The following is a 22065-nucleotide window of genomic DNA, read 5'->3' as shown; positions in this document are numbered from 1 at the left end:
AGGTGGATGTGTTTCTACAAGTAATTAAAACAAGGTGGCCAAGTTGATAATTTATTTTTATAAACAAAAAGAATATAAACAAAAATAAACAAGTATTACAATTTATTGCTTAGATAATCATGTTATACTCACAAGGACAAATTATGTTTACAACAAATGTTGAAATATGTTGCACCATTAGCTAGAATATTCTATCATAATCATCATCTCTTTAAAATCTAAATTTTTTTTTTTGTTCAGAAAATTTATATATAGATTGTGGTAGTGAATCAGTTGATTAAAAGTACCCCATAAATAAGTAAAATTGTGTTATTACTTTAACTTTATTATATATATATATATTAAAAATGAAAAAAATATATATATATGAAATGAAAAAATTTATTTTTAAATTATTACTTAGTAACATCTCGAAGACAGCCATCACACATTCCAACAATTGTCTGTAGGTTACCGATGTCTGTAGGTTACATTTTGCAGCATATCCACATGAATTCCACCCACCTCTTCTCAGATTCTTTAAGGTCCTGGTTGCATGGTGGTGGTGGTGGTAGTGGTCTGAAAAGTAGAAATGAATCTCATCACATATTGGAAGGTTGTTTAGAAGGCCTGTATTAACATTTATCATATGTCCTTTAACCAAAGAATATATCTAGTGATGCTGTGTGCATCTGATTGATGTAGTTTCTTGTTGCTGTCTGGTAGGAGTTAGAGCAACCTCAACTTGCACAACAATTTCTGGTGCGTGCACAGTTTTAATGCTTCCAGTTACGAGGGCTGTCCAGAAAGTAAAATATGTAAAATGTGTAATGTATGATTTCAACCTCTAAAGAAAAAAATCATTTGCAGGCAGACTTAGTAATTTTGTGGGCCATAGATTATTCCCAATCTTTAAGGTGACGTGATTAGGAAAGAATTTCCTTCTATTATCATGGAAGCTGATGAAGTGTAGTACTTAATACCATCTTGTTGAAAGATCATGTAATTGTTAGCCAAATAAAGAGTTAATTCAGACTGAAGGAAGTTTTCTTACATGGTAACATAGTATTGTGAATTTATTGAAACTGCTTACTCGTCGTTGTTTTCAAAGAAATATGCCATATAATTCAAAATGATGAAATGGATACTAGTCTGTTACTTTGACACTATAGAGCAGCTTTTTGTGCACTTGATTTTCATTTGACTATTAACAAAGCTTTGGACATTGACAAAGTCTGAAAAGTAGAAATGAATCTCATCACATATTGGAAGGTTGTTTAGAAGGCCTGTATTAACATTTATCATATGTCCTTTAACCAAAGAATATATCTAGTGATGCTGTGTGCATCTGACTGATGGAGTTTCTTGTTGCTGTCTGGTAGGAGTTAGAGCAACCTCAACTTGCACAACAATTTCTGGTGCGTGCACAGTTTTAATGCTTCCAGTTACGAGGGCTGTCCAGAAAGTAACCTATATTTTGAAATAAAAAAAAAGAAATTTTATTATGTACATTTGAAAGGGACAATCTTAAACTATCTTTCTACATAGTCGCCATTTAAATTGAGGCATTTATCATAATGATGCACAAGGTTTTCAATTCCTTCTCTGTAGAAATCTGTTGCCTTAGATTTTTGGCACCCATCTTGTATAAAACTTGTGGTAACCAAGCTTTCTCGATACAGTTTCATGCAGTAAAATTCATGAAATTTGAGGGAAATGTAGCGATAGTTGTAATCGTGATGCGATGATTTTTGTGTTTTGATGCCAAGATGGCGGCACTATCCCTACCCATCTCCATGCTAGGCACAAATGTAACTTACTTTTTGGACCACTTACTTTTTGGTAGTCTTAGTGTGGAGCCGGTTTCTTCAAAGTTTTTAACTCATCTTTTAATGATACGGTCCGAAGGCCTGGATCCTCACAAGGAATATTGAAATGATTCTGAAACACCTGCTTTTTGGCCATGTAACTGTCATTGTTTTTATTGTCTGTTTTAAAAGCAAACAGTTTAGACATCCTTTAAACATACAGTCATACACACAACTATATGACTCTATATTTAGTGAGGTTTAAATCCAGAGCTAAAAGATAACAAAACTTTCATTCTCCATTCATAATGGGAGACTGTATCCAGTGTTGACAAATAGCCTGATTCACTGCCACACCTGTTATTTAATGTAGTTTAAATTCAGATGGATAGACTACATAGACATGTGTTAGATGGATAGACTCCATGGATAGACATGTGTATTACAATAACTTTCCAGGTGTACCATGATTCTCTTAGAACTTGGCAAGAGACAAAAGGGTCACTAATTGTTGGTTAATACTAATACTACTAATATAAAGTGTATTAATATAAAAAATAAATATAAAAAAAATAATTTAAAAAATCTGATGTAAACACCACATGACCTTCTTGTATGCCTATTAAATTACATATACACATTTTTTACTGCACTTCATGTAAACTTATTTCATTTGAAAGTGAGATACAATCCTCTCCAGTTCTTTAATAAAGTGGACAGTTTACACAGTTGCTTAAATATTAGTTTTTATTAACATCAAATGTTTGTACTATTAATTCAACAATCTTACATGAAATATTAGGATAGAGTAAAAGTCCCTTTATTACATATCTTTGTGAATTGCTGATTAACAAAAGTTTTAGATTTTTGGTTTGTCGTATATATAAAAGTTAATAATAATTAAACTCTTCTGTGTAGTGAACTCCTGCTTACTGGTTACAAATGTTAATTTTGACCTTACAGTGTCAGTTTTTAATACTGGATTATTTGGTGAATAATCAAAAATGAAAATGAAACAATCATATAGGAGAAAAAGGTAACATGAAGAGATATATCTCAAAAAAAACAACAAGGTAATGAATATGAAATGGAAGAAAATGTTAAGACCAAGGAAAGAGTAAAAAGATTAACAAAGGACGATGAATATAAAGAGAGAACATTTGAAAACTAGAGAACGTGTACATAAATTTAGATCAGAAGAATTATATCAAATCAGAGCGATTAAATGATTGACAACAAAAAACAAATAAACGAAATGATGATCAACTTCAACTTAGGGAGAATATTGTCTGACAATATCAGAGGAGTAATGAACTAAAAAATAAGAATTTTTTGCAATTTATTAAAGATCAGGCATGGATATCTCAGTGTATATGTTGCTCTTGTGAGGGTTTATTTTTCAGTCATTCTGTAGTTAACTTTAATGTAGATAAAATTGAACAGAAATTTCAGAATAATTAAACAGAAATTAAACAAGAAAACCCAAAAATAATACGTTTCTAAATTATAATTTTCAATTAATATTAAATAATCAGACGTTCACCAAATCTATTGCATATAAATGTATGTAATAATGCCTATTAAATTACATATACACATTTTTATAAGTACATAAAATTTTATTTCACTAATAATTTCTCATTTTTTTCATAATTTTATTTTTATTGTTAAATTATTATTTATTGTGAAACTTTTTTTACAATCATGGGTTAATAATTACTAAATCAATATATTTAAATTAAAAAAAAAAGAGTTAAAATATAAGTTTTAAAAAAAATTAAAAAAAGAAGTTGATGAAGTCTCTTTGAATTGATATGCCTTCCCTTGTAAGATACAAATATTTCAATATTTAAAATTTTATTTGGTTATAACTCTGGAACCAATGAAAATAAGTACCACTTATGATACGGTGTTGAAAAGCTCTCGATGAGGGCTTATTACTGCAGTTAAGAAAAAGTCCAAAATCCAAATTTTCAACATCCTACGGCATCTTTTTTGAGTTATGCGAGATACATATGTACATACATACAGACGTCACACTGAAACTAGTCAAACTGGATATTTCTGAAACCCGAAATTTTTTGTGATCATAATAGTTCCTTTACTTCGTACAAGGAAGTAAAAATTGATGTAATAGGAAGTAAAAAAATAAAACATTTCATCAATTTTCAAACTGAGTTTTAACCTATCACCTAATAGTATGTGCCTTTTCTCTCAAATTTTAACGTATTTAAAAAAAAAAAAAAAAAAAAAAAAAAAAAACATTTTAGAAGTATTATTAATGTATTATTTTTGTAAAATGTATTATAGTTAAAGGTTTTTGAGTGTATGTATGATCAAAAGAAAGCAACTGTCATGACCACTTTTTTTTGATTCACTAAAACCCCCCAATGGTTCTAAAATTTTATCATGCATTACAAGTGTCTAACCAGATGTTGAAGAGCATAACAGATCCATAAGTAAGCAAGTCTTGAGGAGCTCTTCCTTTATAAGGCTTATTGCGGTTTAGTTCACTCAACACCTTACCTGAAAATTTAAGCAGATAGTTTTCTCATTATTTCTCTCTTCATTACTAATGATGTGAGCAAACTGATTAGTTGTTTTACTACTTTAATTAAAAACTGGATTATTATAAAATCTCTTTGCAGAAGAATCATCATTCCATACTCTATAACATGAAAATTTCTCTCTAGTCTATTTTACTTCCTATGATACTGAATTTATATCCATCTTTGTTACTCAAATGGCTGTAAATATTTCTTCTTTTCTTTCCTTGATTCTCGTTTTTTTTTTAATATCATCACAAATTACCTATTTTCATTTATCACGCAGACATTCTTATCGTATACTATAGCCACGTAACAGAATATACAGAAAATTTTTTGCAACTCTCAGATTCATCACTCTTGTTGAACACTAATTGTCTTTTTTTATGAAAGTACTTCCACTACACCCAAATCTCAGGAGTTCAGAAGTATAGTAAGTACAACCAAATTACTTGTTCATTTAGTTGAATATTAAGAATTCTTTCATCTTAGACTTTTAATTAGTTAATATGGTAGCAAGTTTATTTTGTTATTAAATTTAAAATACCGAAGAGTCACCTGAGCATAAAAATCAATAATTCCAATATTTTATTTCTGTAACATTACATCATAATAGTAACATTATCTCATAACATTGCATTTGGTTTTAAAGTTCTCTTGTTTTTTTCTGTAGTTTATTACTCTTCTCAAACTTCATTAGTTCTAGACTACATAGCCAGCAAGTGCTCAAGATACACGGGTGATAAATGAAACAGAAACTAAAAAAATGTAATTGATGCTACATGAGTGGGTCCTAAACTCAGATCACATACCAAAGTTGAAAAAAAGAAGTTCTTATAGATTACGAAAACACAAATTTCCATATCAAACTGAAATTGAAAAATAAAGTATTTCACAAAAAATAAGGAACTAATTGTAGCTGTGTATACAAATTTAACAATTTACTTAAGTTTCTGCAAATTTGTTGCACGAAAGGATAGACTAAATTTTTTAAAGATCAGATTACAAAGTAAATTAATAGCTTTTTCTGAGCGTACAAATCATTGAAGCTAACTGTATCTAAAATATTAACCAAAAAATTTATTAACGTAAATGAACAGAGATACAAATTAGAAGGTGGGCTCATTAGAATTTAAAAAAAATTAACCTTTATTCAAAATTTTAATTTTATTTATTTTTCTATGCTAATCTTCTGAAGATTTTTAGAGATTTAGATTGAAAGATGCAGTATATATTTATATTAATGCCAAAAAAAATTAAAGAACATTTAATGGTTGGGTCTTCCAAAAATAAATGTTACTGGTTTATCTCCATACCAGTTAATGTCACTTACTTTATGATAAAGATTCTGATAGATAAAGATAATCTTACAGTTGTGAAACTAATTTAAATTCAACAGATCCTCTGTTCCCTTCTGTAATAATTCTGAAACAACTTACCACTCTTCAAAACTGTTTATTTCCAAATGTAAATTAAGTTAATTTTTCTTTTGTTTAATATTCATATAGTGTCGGCTGATAGTATCTCAAATGAGTGGTGTCAGGTGTGATGTGTGGAACTGGTTACTGGGTCCTTCACTTCTCTCTGTAGGATTGGCGATTTTATTACCATCCCAAAATTTAGAATTAATTTTGCTGTATTCTTTGTGGGCATTGTCAACTGCATCACATGTACATTATGGAACTACTGTTGTAAGTAAAAAAGTTAATGTTATTGTTTTAATTAACGATTAGGTTTATTATCTTTACTTGTTTTTTACTGTATATTTAACTACATCTAAATAAATTACATTTTTCTAAACTCTTTATGCTTTCGTTTCTGAAATCAAGCTTCTGAATCATATTTTGAAAAATGAACTTTGATATGACCATTAGTCTCTAAGTCTTAGCATTAAAAATAAAAGTGAGAATCTGAAGTGAAAGAACATACTTTGGATTCCAACTCTCTAATTTGTAAATAAATAAAATTTATATTATTGTATGTTTCAATATTTTTAGTATATCTTTCCTGTTAAACTAATTTGATCATTGTTTTTATTTATTTTACTTTCTTTGGAAATGTTTTTCCATTTTTCATTGAAATGTTTGGTAACTTGGTATTTCCAAGTAAATTATTAAAATTCCTTGAAGTGCATTTTCTAGGCACTTGTGTAAAATATTACATAAAGAACTGAAATATATACAAAATGAAAATGCACTGTAACACTGTCTCACCTGCATGATAATACTTAAGATAAATGAACACATAATTACAAAATTCAGTGTTAATTATCAGATAGGTTGGGGGGATGCCTCATCTATTTTATTAGTCTGTAATGACACACTACCCAACACCTGTTATTATTTGCTGAAAAATAAAAATTGCTAATAATGTTGGTGTAGATATTGTTGCCTTATGTAGATTGCTCGAATTTATATGTATTATTGATAAATAATAATATTTGATAAATACATTCAATTAAATGTAATATATAAATTAATTAAATATATATATATTCAATTATATTTTATAAATATAATTGATAAATTTGAGTCTTGTTCTGACAATTTGTGTCTGTAATGTAGTTAAGGAAATATATTTTTCTGATGTACATCTTTTTCAGTATCTAATTAATATAATAATGTAATTCTTCTGACTCCATCTACATGAATCTTAGATTCATATTTCATGGGTGATTAAATTAAAGTTCCGATCTCTGTGGTGAAGCGATAGTGTGTTTCAGCCTTTCATTTATATGTCCTGGATTTAAAGTCTGGTATGTCTTGGGTATCAAGCATGGGGTTTTTCATATGCTACAGAATTCCATATTCCGCAGACAAGCCTCAAGCTTTTTTGGCAAAATCATCAAGCAAAAAAAGTGGATATTAAAATGGCTAGCATGAAGCTTGAGTTGACTTATCTGTGATTTTAGTAACAACATATCTGTGTTCATGATTGATTATGTTTTTGTTAAGAATAATGTAAATATGATGATAAATTACAAACATTAGATGACTGCAGCAATTGCAAATAATCATAGAATGATTTTAGTCTAAGGTAATCATGATATAAAGAGCAGAAAAGTAAAACCATACAGCAAAAGTTTGTTTCCATTAAGAAACATTATTAATTAAAAATATGAACTAGAATCTACTTTATTATAAGTTGCTGGTTCAAGAACAACTTTGTCCTTTGACCTTTAATACAAATAGTTCAAGACTACTAAATTTTGACATTTAAATTATCAATTGTCAATCACATGAACATATTACAAATAATTAACATAATCTAATATTACTAAAAGAAGAACTAAGGGAACAAAAAGGGAATACATTGTACAATAAACATTTTGTTCAGTTGTTAAATACCATAAACTGGAAATGTGTACACTTGAAAAAAATATGCAGGATTAGTACACAAAAGAAAATAAACAAATAAGAAAAACAAAATTATATCCTAATATTTTGTTAATAATTTGACCAACTATAAGGTTTATTTCTTAATCATAGAACTTTAATAATTAAAAACAAATGATGTATGTATAAAACTGAAAGATTTATAATGTCAAAAAAAAGTTTAGTGAATTTATGCTTTTGCTTTACACGGATTAGCATCAAATTTTTTGAAATATATTGATCATGTTAGAAGATTTTTCAAAGAACAAAACCTACAGTTGGACATTACAAAGGTGTATACAAATAAAAGAAATGTCATTACTGAATCAAGATAAATTTTACAGTTAACCAAGGTTTACAATTATATGAAATACACTAACATTACTGAAGATTGAATATAGATTTTCAAAAATGGCCAGGATCATTTCTGCTGTCCAACTTTTAATGATAACAACAATTTATTAAAAACTGAAATTTTGTTACTTGTAAGTTTGTTTACAAACATTTAATCACTATCTCTTTACATGAGCACAGTCTGAGTACTACATTTTTTTTGGCACCAGAACTAACTTTTGATACTATATTTTTTAAAACTAGCATTTGGTTAAAATTTTTAACAGACATATGTACATGTCTATTGAATCTGGATGAGAAGCAGTGTGTCAGTCTGCGTTAAAAACATGTCATTACCAGCAAGTCAATTTATACGGAGTCACTATCCAGATCTATTTCAAAGTATTTATTCAGTTAACTTGTATAGTTGTGCTATGATTGCCAACAGTAATCAAGCTAGTGAAAATCACAGTGTTCACAAAAACTCTTTCTGCTAATAATCTTCTTCAGCCCTGTTATTTGAATCTGAGGATTTTAAATATGCGATATCATGCTCCTTGCATGTAGCATCCAGCAGATGTATTTCCTGGTTATCTCTTTCCACCTCTCTTCAAATTTGGTCGTGAACTACAATACTACTAGTTCTGTGGTATGTGTAGCTCTACAGGCAATAGATTGACATCTTTGTATATAATTGTTCCTACTGCTTTTTTTGCTAAATAATTCGTAGCAATTTTTGTAAGAACACTTAACAGACCGCTTCCTCTTCTTGAGCAGTACAATGGTACACTCATGCCATTTTGTACAACCTTCTCTACCAAGATAAGAATCGACAATGGTAATTTGTGATTAATCTTTTTTTTTAAATTATTTGTTTTCAGCTAATTTCTTAATACACTCACAAATTTATTTTGCCACTCATTGTAATTTTTAAATACTTTTTCTCCTCTCAACTGACAGTGTAAATAATAAAGATAATTAAATACTTACCCTTTGTTTACTGTTTCATGCAAACCATGACTATTGTCAACATTTATCAGTTTATAATTATGAAAATCACCCATGTGCTGTTGAGAATATTTTTATTAAAATGAATCACATCTTTATGTAACATATTTTTTTATATCACGCTCTCTTATTTTCATCGATAAGCTTCTTATAGTCATTCAACGTAACAGCATTTTTATTGTCTTCAGCACTGCCTAAGTTACAGATACAACGCTCTTTAACATTGATAAAATCCTCTAGAGTTTTGTCAAAGGGCATGCACCTGTGACAGGGCATCATCTGTTGACCCTCTCTGTTCAGAAGCATCATGAAAAATAAATACTTAGTTAAACGCATATCTCCTTTTATAATGCCTAGTTTTCACAGCTCTTTGACTTTTAAATTTATTTCATTCTGTTGACCAGTATGACTGGTGTCTTTTGAATCTATCGGCAATTTCAAACTTTCACCAAGCTCATTTGGATCATCAAAGTAGATGTAATCAGTTTTCACAATCTCATTAAAAAACCATCAGCATTCTTATCTCTCTACTAGTTTTTTCTGCGTTAGAAACAATTTTCTTATTATCTTCATTTATTTTAGACAAATATTCAATTTTATACTACTATATTCTTGAGTTTTGTGTTCTATGAGCATTAGCTCATAGAAAAAAGCAAATTGTATAATCCATTTGTGCCTTGGAAAATTGATATTTTCCAGGTCAGGATATATCTTGACCTGTTTCCTGTTGGTGTCTCAAGTGTTTTTTCAACTGTAAAGGATGAAATGTACTCTTCCGGTGAGAAGATAAGTCTTTTAGGTGTAAATCAGCAGATGATATAAATTCTGGTGGAACAGTCCCTTCAGTTTGCATCTACTTGTTCAACTCGGACTGCAAACGTTTACTTTCAACTGCATTGGTGGGTTCAATCATTTGTTTTTTTTTCTCATCATCCTAGCTCGATAATCATTCATGACGTCATCATCATTAATGCTTTTTGTTACACTGATTGACAAAAAAAAATTTTTTTATGTTTCTCTAAGTGTGATACCATTTCTTGAATTGATTTTTTGCGTACATTATAGATATGTAAATACAAATTTTCTATCACCCTTAGTTTTACATAAATAACGCATCAAAAATAATTAAGGGAAAATATAGTTAAAATCTGTAAAATTTATAATTTTGCATGGTCATACCACCTGTGTTAGAATGATTTTGCTGATGCTTTTCTTTTATAAATAGCCTCAGGCATATCTCGAATTAATATCCAACAGTAATCGGCTAGCAAATTAGTATTCCATTTCCCTTTATAGCGGCTTTCCATTACCAAAATGTCTTGGTGGTGGAAACGTTCACCATGTTGTTTGTCACTTATGTCTCCGAGGCTGTCCGGGAAAAAATTCAGATGTGAGTGGAGGAAATGTATTTTCAAAGACATGTTACATCCAGTAGTTCTGAAAGAAGTAAGAAGTTATGTTTGTGAGAAACGTTTTGCAGATGTCTTTAAATGAAGCCCAAGCTGCATTTTTTACATTATTTAACATTGACTTAAATACATCATCTTTGACCAACTTTCTTATTTGAGGACCAACAAATATTCCTTTCTGTCTAATGTTCATAAATCTGGGACTATCCTTCTTCATAGCTTTTACTGAATTTTTCATTAGTCCTAGCTTGATATGGAAAGGAGGTAAAAATATTTTTTTGGGTTCAACTAAGGGCTTCTGAATAATATTTTTCCTATTTGAAATTAATTTGTCTTGTTTCTTCCACTCTTTGGTAACATAATGTTTATCCCTAACTCGGCTGTCCCATTCGCAAAGAAAACACATGTATTTAGTATAGCCTAACTGCATGCCTAGCAAAGTAGCTATAACCACATATGTTAGCACATAATTACCATAATTACCACATATGTTACCACATAAGTAGCTATATCACCACATATGTTCCAGTTATGCTTTTATAATTTATTTTTTCAAGAACATCTTTCGTCACATTATATGTCTCTTTCAAATTAATACCATAAGTGATTGGTAGCAAAGGATATTTGTTACCGTTGTGTAATAAAACCACTTTTAAACTATACTTGACTGAATCTACGAAAAAATGCCAGTCCTCAGGTTTATGAATTTGTCCTAAGTGCATCATAAGCTCATCAATATTTGTGCAATAAACCAAATTATTTGTATCAAAAAACTATTGAGAAAGTTCTTTTTGTCGGCTTCGAAAGCCCAAAATTTTTGTATTATTTTGAAGTAAATTCCAACCTTGCATTCTTGATTCTAACAGTTAAGCTTGATTTTTTGATAAATTTAAATCCTTAACCAAATCATTTAATTCACCTTGTGATATAATATGTGGCTTACTAGAAGATAATTCAAAATCAAAATCATTGTTGTCTTCTTCAGTACTGCCCGATTCTTCATCGCTGCTTTTGAAACATACATTCACAGGCGGCTCAGGAACTGGAATAATTTCACTGTGAGGTACAGGCCTGATTGAAGATTGCAATGAAGAATATTTTACAGAATGTTTACATTTTTTAGAAATTCCAGACTTATTTGTTAAACAAAAGTAACTATTGTTACATGATCCTTTGATTCACGCCAAACCATAGGTACACCAAAAGGCAAAGCCCTTCGTGTACCTTTCAGCCATCCTCTTAAATATACAGAACAATTAGTGCATACTATATGAGGAGTCCACTTCTTATCCTGATCACCAACTTTACACTGAAAGTAGAAATGATGTGCCTTTTTAATTAAAGGTGTAATTTTTTTTCTATTTAATTTTATGGTAAACTGACCTCATACATAAGAAAAGGCATCCACATCATTTACACAATTTTGAGGCATTATGACACTGCACTGTTAACAAACTTAAGACAGCAATAAGACTGAACAAAATTAATTCATTCCTAAATCCAGTGCTTAATACAAACGACACAGCTGTGTTTTCAGCTACATGTTTTGACCTGTACAGACATGGTTAATCTTGTCCATGAAGGCTCACTCTTCAGTATTAGATATGATAACATAATATGTGACTATGATATGATTTAATTGTCCGTCTAGTATTGTTTATTCATAGCTTAAAAATTATGATAACAAAGTTAAACAATAAAAAAAATGAGCAAAAAAAAATACAATATAGGAACTATACTCAGAAAAAGGAAAAAATCCTTTAATTAAAATTTAAAAATTTTTCTAAAAATGGTGGTTGATAGAAAGATTCTTAGTTCAAATTCGTTTTCAGCATCAAAAAACAGATTAAAATAATGTATCGCATGTTAGGAAAAAAATTATGTTAATCAATGTAATTAGAGGATTGGAGACGAACAAAACACTGTGTTCAATTCAAAAGCAAACAAAATACTATTGATGTAATGGCAGGAGAGTACTGCTTAATGTAATGGTTGGAGGTGGCATTGATGCTTATGATGTTACAGACTGGCTACATGTTTTTTTAAAAATTTATATCTTAATTAAAATATTTTATATATTATTTTTTAAACTTAATTATATATTTTTTTTCCATTTGGATCTCAATGAATAGCATTCAATTTTATGCCCTTCCAATGTTTAATAACTCTTTCTTGGTGATACTTTCTTCTTTCTATTGGCCAGGCTAGGCTTTTTAAGATGCTCTTTTCCTCTGAAAAATTAACTTCTGAAATCAATGCTCTAACAGGAGATCTGTTCAGTACATTTCTTCTTTTGATATCTAAGGCAGTTTAAAATCTTTCTCAACTTCTTGAAACCATTTTGTTTTAGTTTTCATCTTTTCAGAAAAGTTCAATATTTGTTTTGTTAATCTATTGTTTTCCATTGCATACAGATGATTGTAAAATTTTAATCTTCGTTTCCTTAAAAGACGAGAAGTTCACTCTCAGTTTTTATAACGAACTTCCTCTTTTCAAAATTTATAGATTCCTTTCTCTAGAATTGGATCACAAAATTTTTCTTAATATCTTTTTTCTGTAAAGAAATTCAAGCATTCAGAACCATGAAGTTGCAGGTAAAATTACTGTCTTATAGTGCCTAAGTTTAGCATTTCTCATTGCTTTCTTATTATAAATTTATGCTGTTACATTATAGGCTTTTTCCATTTTTTGTACCATTGCGCTTTCATGCTTTCTACTTTTAGAACATTAGGAGAGATTACTTCTCCAAGGTATTTAAATTTAGGTTTTCTTTTAGTCATTTTATTAGGATATTTTAGTTATACTGATTGAGCTTTTTGTATTGGAAATCCATGGTTTTTTTTTGTATGGTATTAATAGGTATTAATTCAACCAGTTTAGTTTTTCCTTCTTTAGAGTTATTTTTAAAGATTACTAAATCATCCGCAGAAGTGAGATGATTGGTCGACTGATATTTATTTTTAGTACCAAATTTTACACTCTAAGCTTCTTGATCCATTCTCTCATAACATTTTCCAGATTACAATTAAACAATATTAAGACCATCTTCATGTTGTATATAGTTTTAATTTAAAAGGATCAGAAACTGCTTCTAGAAATTTTACTTCAGAAAAGGTTTTTGTTAACATTTGTTTAATAATATTTACAGTTCTTTGATTGACTAAATTTTTGGAGAACTTGGAAAAGTGTTTCATCATGAATTGAATTGTAAGCTTTTCTAAAGTCAATAAAGATTTCTACTAAATTTTGCTCCCTCTATGAATCATGAGACCTTGCTGATAGTGAGGGGGCTTGAGTGCTCAGTGATACAAAATAGCTGGACTGAAGGTGCAACCATATCGGAGAGGTATCTGTTGAGAGCCAGACTAAGGAATGATTCTTAAAAGAGGGCAGCAGCTCTTTCAGTAATTGTTAAGGGCGTAGGTCAGGACGACTTAAATGGCCATATCAACATCACTCAGTCCTCTGAGTACTGCGCAGCTGAAATCAATGGAAAACTACAGCTGCTTTTTTTTCAAGAAATTGTGGCTCTCTGCATTTTCATATAACAAATATGGAGGCGTCTTCCTTGGTAAAATATTCTGGAGGTAAAATTATCACCCAGGTGAGGACTGCTAAGGAAGGGGTCACCAGAAAATTAAAAAATAACATTCTATGAGTCTGAGCGTGGAATGTTAAAAGTCTAAAAAAGGTTGGTAGCTTAGAAAATATAAAGAGCAAAATGGTTAGGTTAAATGTAGATGTAGTAGGGATTAGCGAGGTTCGGTGGGAAGAGGAAAACGACTTTTGGTCAGTGATTTTAGAATAATTAACTCAGCTTCAAATAATGGGCAAGCAGGAGTAGGTTTCATAATGTACAAGAAGATAGGAAGAGAGTAGAGTATTTCAAAATGCATAGCGATTGAATCATTGTAATAAGGATAAAATCAAAACCTAAACCGACAACGATTGTTAACGTCTTTATGCCTACAAGCGCCCATGATGATGATGAGGTAGAGTGTGTATACAAAGAAATTGACGAAGCAATTAAACACATAAAAGGGGATGAAAATTTAATAATAGTTGGAGATTGGAATGCAAGCATTGGAAAAGGCAAGGAAGGAAATATAGTGAGTGAATGCGGGCAGGGCAAAAGGAATGAAAGAGGGGACCAACGTATAGAGTTTTGCACGAAGTATAATTTAGTAATTGCCAACACCCAATTTAAAAATTATAACAGAAGAATATACACTTGGAAAAAGCCAGGTGATACTGCTGGATACAATAATAAAGAGAACTGGTAGAAAACCTTGGATTTCAGACTATATATTGCAGTTGATGGATGAACGTAGAAAACAAGAATGCTAGTGATGAAGAAAGTAAAAGGAACTATCGACAATTAAGAAATACTATAAACAGGAAGTGAAAACAAGTGAAAGAAAAGTGGATTAAAGAAAAGTGTTTAGAAGTGTAAAGAGAAGTGAACATTGGTAAAATAGATGGAGCATACAGGAAAGTTAAGGAAAATTTTGGGGTACGTAAATTAAAATCTAATAATGTGTTAAACAAAGATGGTACACCGATTTGTAATATGAAAGGCAAACTCGATAGGTGGGTGGAATATAGGAATATATTGAAGTTATACGGAGGAAATAAATTAGAAAATGGTGTTGTACAGGAAGAAGAGGAAGTCGAAGAGGATGAAAGGGGAGAAACAATATTGAGATCTGAATTTAAGAGGGCATTAAACAATTTGAGTGCCAGAAAGGCTCCTGGAATAGACAGAATACCTGTATTACTGTGCGGTGCAGGTGAGGAAGCGATTGATAGATTATACAAACTGGTGTGTAATATTTATGAAAAAGGGGAAGTTCTGTCAGACTTCAAAAAAAGTGTTATAGTCATGATACCAAAGAAAGCAGGGGCAGATAAATGTGAAGAATACAGAACAATTAGTTTAACTAGTCATGCATCAAAAATCTTTACTAGAATTCTATACAGAAGAATTGAGAGGAGAGTGGAAGAAGTGTTAGAAGACCAATTTGGTTTCAGGAAAAGTATAGGGACAAGGGAAGCAATTTTATGCCCCAAATTAAAAGTATAAGAACGATTAAAGAAAAACATTCGAAAAGGCATTCGATAACGTAGACTGGAATAAAATGTTCAGCATTTTAAAAAAATTAGGGTTCAAATACAGAGATAGAAGAAAAATTGCTAACATTTACAGGAACCAAATAGTAATAACAGTAATAATTGAAGAACATAAGAAAGAAGCTATAATAAGAAAGGGAGTCTGACAAGGATGTTGCTTATCCCCGTTACTTTTTAATCTTTACTTAGAACTAGCTGTTAATGATGTTAGAGAACAATTTAGATCCGGAGTAACAGTTCAAGGTGAAAAGATAAAGATGCTACAATTTGCTGATGATATAGTAATTCTAGCTGAGAGTAAAAAGGATTTAGAACGTACAATTAACAGCATGGATGAAGTCCTATGCAAAAACTGCCACATGAAAATAAACAAGAACAAAACTAAAGTAATGAAATGTAGTAGAAATATCGGAGATAGACCACTGAATGTAAAAATAGGAAGAGAATAGATTATGGAGGTTGAAGAATTTTGCTATTTGGGAAGTAGAATTATTAAAGATGGATGAAGCAGGAGCGATATAAAATGCCGAATAACACAGGCGAAACAAGCCTTTAGTCAGAAATATAATTTGTTTACATCAAAAATTAATTTAAACGTCAGGAAAAGAGTTTTGAAAGTATATGTTTGGAGCATAGCTTTATATGGAAGTGAAACTCGGACAATCGGAGTACCTGAGAAGAAAAGATTAGAAGCTTTTGAAATGTGGTGCTGTAGGAGAATGTTAAAAATCAGATGGGTGGATAAAATGACAAATTATGAGGTGTTGCGAAAAATTGATGAAGAAGCAGCATTTAGAAAAATATAGTTAAAAGAAGAGACAGACTTATAGGCTACATATTAAGGCATCCTGGAATAGTTGCTTGAATATTGAAGGGACAGGTAAAAGGAAAAAATTGTGCAGGCAGGCAACGTTTGGAATATGTAAAATAAATTGTTAGGGATGTAGGATGTAGGGGGTATACCAAAATGAAATGACTAGCACTAGATAGGAAATCTTAGAGCTGCATCAAACCAGTCAAATGACTGAAGATAAAAAAAACTAAATTTTGGTTTTTAACTTTGTATTGGTTATTAACATGGTATTGCAGAATTGTTTTAAGACTGAACATTTATTTAGTACAACTTCTTCCTGGTTGAAAACCATTCTGATACTCTCCTAATTCATTATAAGGATTGGTTGACTTCTGTTTAATAGAACTTTGCTTAGAATTTTGAACGGTAGTGACAAAAAGAAGATCCCTCTATAGTTAATCAAATCTGCCTTACTGCCCATTTTATGAAGTGGATGTATTAGCACATTCTTCCAGTCATCTGATATTTTTCAGTAACCCAGATTTCTTTAAATATAGTTCTTAGTTTTCCACCTAAAGTATCAGGAGCAAATTTAAGCATCTCTGCAACAGTGTTGTCTTCTCTGCTTGCTTTGTTGTTTTTTGGAATTTTGATTACTTCCTTAATTTTTCTTTTGTTCACACTTGTTCCGAAAAGTGTCCTTTGTTCTTGGTTTTTAAATTAAATTTTTTCTGATGAATACAGGTAGTTGAATAGGGTTTCAAAATATTTTGCTTTGGCTTTAAACTTTTCTTCTGGATTCATTATTAGTTCTACTTTTTCATCTTAAAATTGCTACAATATGGTTGATATTCATTTATTTTAGATTTGAAAATCTGGTAGAAATCTCGAGAGTTGTTCTTTTAAAAGTTTTCCTCTAATTTAATTGATCATTATCATATTTTCATTTCTCATTTCAAATTATTTTAGACATTTCTTTTTTAATTTTGTTTCACCTTTCCGTATTAATTTTGGCTTTGAGTTGTATTCTTTCCATATTTTCTCTTTCTTTTAAAATTTCTTCACAGGTTTCATTCTATCAAACATGTTTCTTTTTTTTGTATTAGAAAGTATCTCTTCAGATACTTGTAAATTTCTGTTTTTTAAAAGGTCCCAATCATTTCTTTTATAGAAGCAAATTTGTTTTTAAATTCATTTAGAACATCTGTATTGTTCTACAGTTATTCTGTTTTATATTTCCTTATATTATTCTTCTGTTTTTTGAGTTGAAATTTTTATAAGGATCTGAATTTAATTTGCATTAGATAATGATCTTAATCAAAATCTGACTTTCTGACTATTACATTAAGAATTTCTTGCATTTTATTTTCTGAAATTGCCACATGTCTATTTGAAACTCCCCTAACAAATGGTTGAGTGATTTCCATGATTTTAATTTTCTTGGATGTTTTCGTAAATGTGTAGACATTAATTTTAATTTAAAAATTTTACACAAATTTATTTATCTTCTTCCATTTGCAATTGTCTTTCTATGAGCTAGATATTACCCCTTAATTTTATATCTTTTTTTTTTCTTTTCGATTTTGTGTATTAAAGTCACCCAGAAGGATTTTAATATGTTTAGGGTTTAGTTTAGAAATTTCATCTTTAACTGATGCCAACAGGTTTCCACTTTTTCCTTGTTTTTAGTGTTATCATGGATTATTGGTGCACGGCAGTCAATAAAATTGTTGCATTTATTTTTGCACTTAATTGTAAGGATTGAGATTCTATCTGAGAGAGATTTAATTCCTATAATGTTATTTTCATAAGATTTTTCCATTAGAAAATCTGTGGCAAACATTAGAAGGTTACTGGTAGACTTAATTATTTCTGCAGGTTTTCCTTTTAGAATTCTGAAGTTTTCATAAACAAAATTATTTTCACCACTAACTTAAATCTAGTTTCTTGTATAGTGAAAATTTTAATTTTAAATTTTCTTAAAAGTTTTGTTAGCTCTATAATTTTCCATTTTTAAAAGAATTAACACTTAGGGTGCCAGGAAATATTTTTTTAAATTTGAGTTTTGAAGTTAAGCTTCCAGAACGCTCTGATTGTTCTTTTTTTCAAATCCTGTCTCACAAAATCTGAGATGACAGGTGCATACTTTTAGCAGCTAACCTACCAACCTTTGAAATATTCTATTTGATATTTAATGTGTAAAAAATAATTAGGTTGGCTGTACCTTAAGGAAAGGGAATTTCCCACAGGGAAAGGGAATTTCCAAGATGAAAAATTATGACACTAGCACTTCCTGCAGTCAATCGGGGATACTAGTAATGCAGTACTGGCATTTAAGCACTATTAACTTGGATTGATTTTTAATTTCAATTGATATAAAATTATGCAATTTAGTGGTTGAATTACAATTGACTAAATTCTATGAATTGGGTTGAAACAATGCATCATCCCAACAGTTGTAATTTTATGTGATTCAGCTAAATGAAATAAAAAAAAATATTACTTTTATAAAAATGATTTTTATGTAGTGTTAAAAATTCATATTTGGTTTACATTATAGACCCCTATTCTGGATTCATATTCCAGTATGAACCTCCATGATTTTCTGTTTAAACCCACTTATGATATTTTCAATTCAGACGATCTTGAATCTGAATCTTTTTTTGTGGATGATAATTCTGTAAATTCTGAAGACTATAAGAATGGAAAAACTACACTTGTGTAGACCTATGATAAATATGATGGTTTGTTATGATAAATAGACTTAATGAAAATATAAATATTTATACCTAATAGAAATGATATGCATTATATTGTTAACTTTAAAAATGAAAATTTTATAAGATGTGGATAAGACGTTTTACAAAATTGACAAATGTAGATCATTACGTCATGTTTATGATAATGATAATCACGAGCTGTACACAGATCATTTATTGAATAAATTTTTAGGTTTCATACACTGGATCAAAGTAAAGTCTGAATAATGCAGTAAAAGATTTCATTAGATGGGATTTGGATTGAAGTTTGTGTTTTTATTGCTATCAAACTTTAAACATTTTTTTATCTAATAGAAATGTCATTGATAAAGGCAGTTATTACAAAGAAACAAGTTATTGAAACAAGAGGCTCATTCTAACTGTCCATCATGATGGACCAAATTTTATGAAGTTTTAATGATTTATATCAGGTGGATTTGGTGAAGATATTCTACGTGAATGTTAGAAGTGTTTGCAACACTTGTTGACAATCAACAGTTTTTTTCGATATTGTATTCATTGTTCAATTAGAGCCTAAAGCTAACTTTGAAATTTTGACCGTATAAGAAACAAAAATGAATTGAATCATACACAGACCATAATGGTAAAGTTTTATAACCATAATATTTTATAGTTATGTTAAAAGTTTGGTGAAAATATACATTACCATTCCTTATTTTATGAATACTGATAAAGCTGCTATTGTGTAGCATATTAATAGTACTGAAAAAAAATTCTGGATGAAATTTATGGAACAAGATTTATATGTGACCAAAATTAATGAATGAGCACAACACAATGCCCAGTACAATAAAAATAAAATTGAAAGATGTAAATAGAAATGTAATGCACATATAGTAATGTACAAGTTCAAATTATTGAGACCTACCAGTAAACCTGCAGTGTTTAGTGTTGATGACTGCATGTATATAATTAGATTCAAACAGTTGTTTGAAAAGTGTTATTTACTGAATTGGGTTTATGAGATAATGAATATATAGTGTTCATAACAACATCAGATCCCTGAGATCATTAGCATGCAAGATGAAGTTTTAAAGGATAAATTTTACAAAATTTGTCTAATTTGTCTATATTTACAATTTGCTTCTAAAATAAAACACAAAATGTGAATTTGATTTTTAAAAACCCCTGAAACAACAGTGATAAAACTTATGTAAACTAGTTAGGATTTGACTGCACATATGATTAATAATATTGACAATAATTAGTTTTTTCTTCTGTCCAATCGAGGATGTGATGGAAAAAAAGGCTTATACTAACTGTCCTAATCATGATAGCATTATAGTCTCTACTTTGGGTAGAGGCTTAATGCAATATCAGCGATCAAAAGTATAGTTTGCACTATGATATTTGTCATGCAGTAAGACAGACCTGCACAATTTTATGTGCATGAACTGTTGATGTATAAAAACCCAGATACAAAAAATATTCACAGAATTGATTTAAAAATTTGTAAGTACTTTAATAAAAAATGGTGCTCATCTAACATGATTTGGCACTATAATGATGTCATAAAAATTTTTAATTTTTTTAAAATTAATTATGTCAGGCTCTAAGTATACTGGTAAATTATTAGAGTTAGTTATGAAAGTAATAAGAAAACTAATATTTTACCTGATAAATGGATTTTGATTTTTTTAAAAGTACATGCATAAAAAATTATTTATTGATATTTTTATTCTCAACAAAAATTAATTAAAACATGGATAAACTAACTAGAGCATAACTCTAATATATATTGATGGTTTGAGTGCACGTTAGACTTCAACTGTGAAAAAGTGATACTTATTAGTCTTAAATACATTAATCTATGGTAATTTCTTGTTTCAGGTAAAGCAGATGTGTAAACATTTCCATATCAGTTGTTTCCGAATTAAACAAGCAACCCACCATAAAGAATGACTGCTGGAAGGTGGTGGTAACTTTTATTAAATAATCACTCCTATTTATGATCAGATTTAAAGTTTTCATTGTATATGAAAAAGAAGTTAAAAGTAGCTTTAAATTTCTTGTAAGAATTAATAACATTTATCTGTTATTATTTCTGTTTATTCTGAAATAATATTGTAGGTTGTGCATCATGTAATTTACAATTTATTATAGTTGGAACATGTAAAAGTTGGTCAGTTGGTTGATTGCATCACATGAATTATCATGTTTGTTCCTAAGGATAAAGGTAATTATATATATATATATATATATATATATATATATATATATATATGCTTGTAGAGTAGCCATTATTCATTATACATTCATGTATTCATTCCAGTCATTCAGACATTCATATGATTTGTTTAATTGCATTTTAAAGCATATGTATATTTGATATGTATGTTATATAGTTCATGTAGATAATTGAAACATTTGTTGGTCTATTAAGGGTTTTCCTACTTCAGGACACCAGATCTTATGAGCTCTCTTTTATTCATTTGTATTTTAGAAGATTTTTACAGGTAAAAGTAAATATTAGAATATTTTATTTAAGAAATTTTGGAGAGAAATTTCAAAGAGTATATATATTTCCTATTTAGTTTTTCTTCATTAGTAATTGCTTCAGATTATTAATTTTGTATATATATTTGCTGTTTTTTTTTGTATAATATTCATGCATGCTTTCAGGAAAGAATCTTTTATTCTGCTCAGTTTATCGTAAATAGGTAGAAAATGAATTATTAAACTTTTAAATAATTGTAATGTTTAAATAGTCATGTATATATACATTGTATTTATTATTTATTTATGAAGGAATGAATGAATGAAAGCAGTCTTTATTTAGTTTAGTGATATTTGTGAAGTTTGATTTTCATTTGAGATACTATTCATCTGTATATTGCGTTGATGCATTCTGTATTTAATAGAAATTATTTCTTAAATTAAAAACTAATTGTTACATATGATATAG

The 22065-nt window shown here is 29.4% G+C and overlaps 1 protein-coding gene across 1 annotated transcript in view; it reads left to right on the top strand.

Annotated features, from left to right (window-relative positions):
* Positions 1-21360, top strand: part of LOC142330624 (ethanolaminephosphotransferase 1-like) — a 103430-nt gene extending 82070 nt beyond the window's left edge. Inside the window, exons 7-8 of the mRNA XM_075376051.1 lie at positions 5842-6024; positions 20991-21360. Of these exons, the coding sequence (XP_075232166.1) occupies positions 5842-6024; positions 20991-21062 (255 nt within the window). The 3' untranslated portion in view covers positions 21063-21360. The remainder of the gene's footprint in view (positions 1-5841; positions 6025-20990) is intronic.
* The last annotated feature ends 705 nt before the right edge of the window (positions 21361-22065 follow it).

Source organism: Lycorma delicatula, chromosome 1 (genome assembly GCF_047948215.1).
Source record: "Lycorma delicatula isolate Av1 chromosome 1, ASM4794821v1, whole genome shotgun sequence".
Classification (NCBI taxonomy): Eukaryota; Metazoa; Arthropoda; class Insecta; order Hemiptera; family Fulgoridae; genus Lycorma; species Lycorma delicatula.
This window is presented reverse-complemented; position numbering and strand designations above follow the sequence as displayed.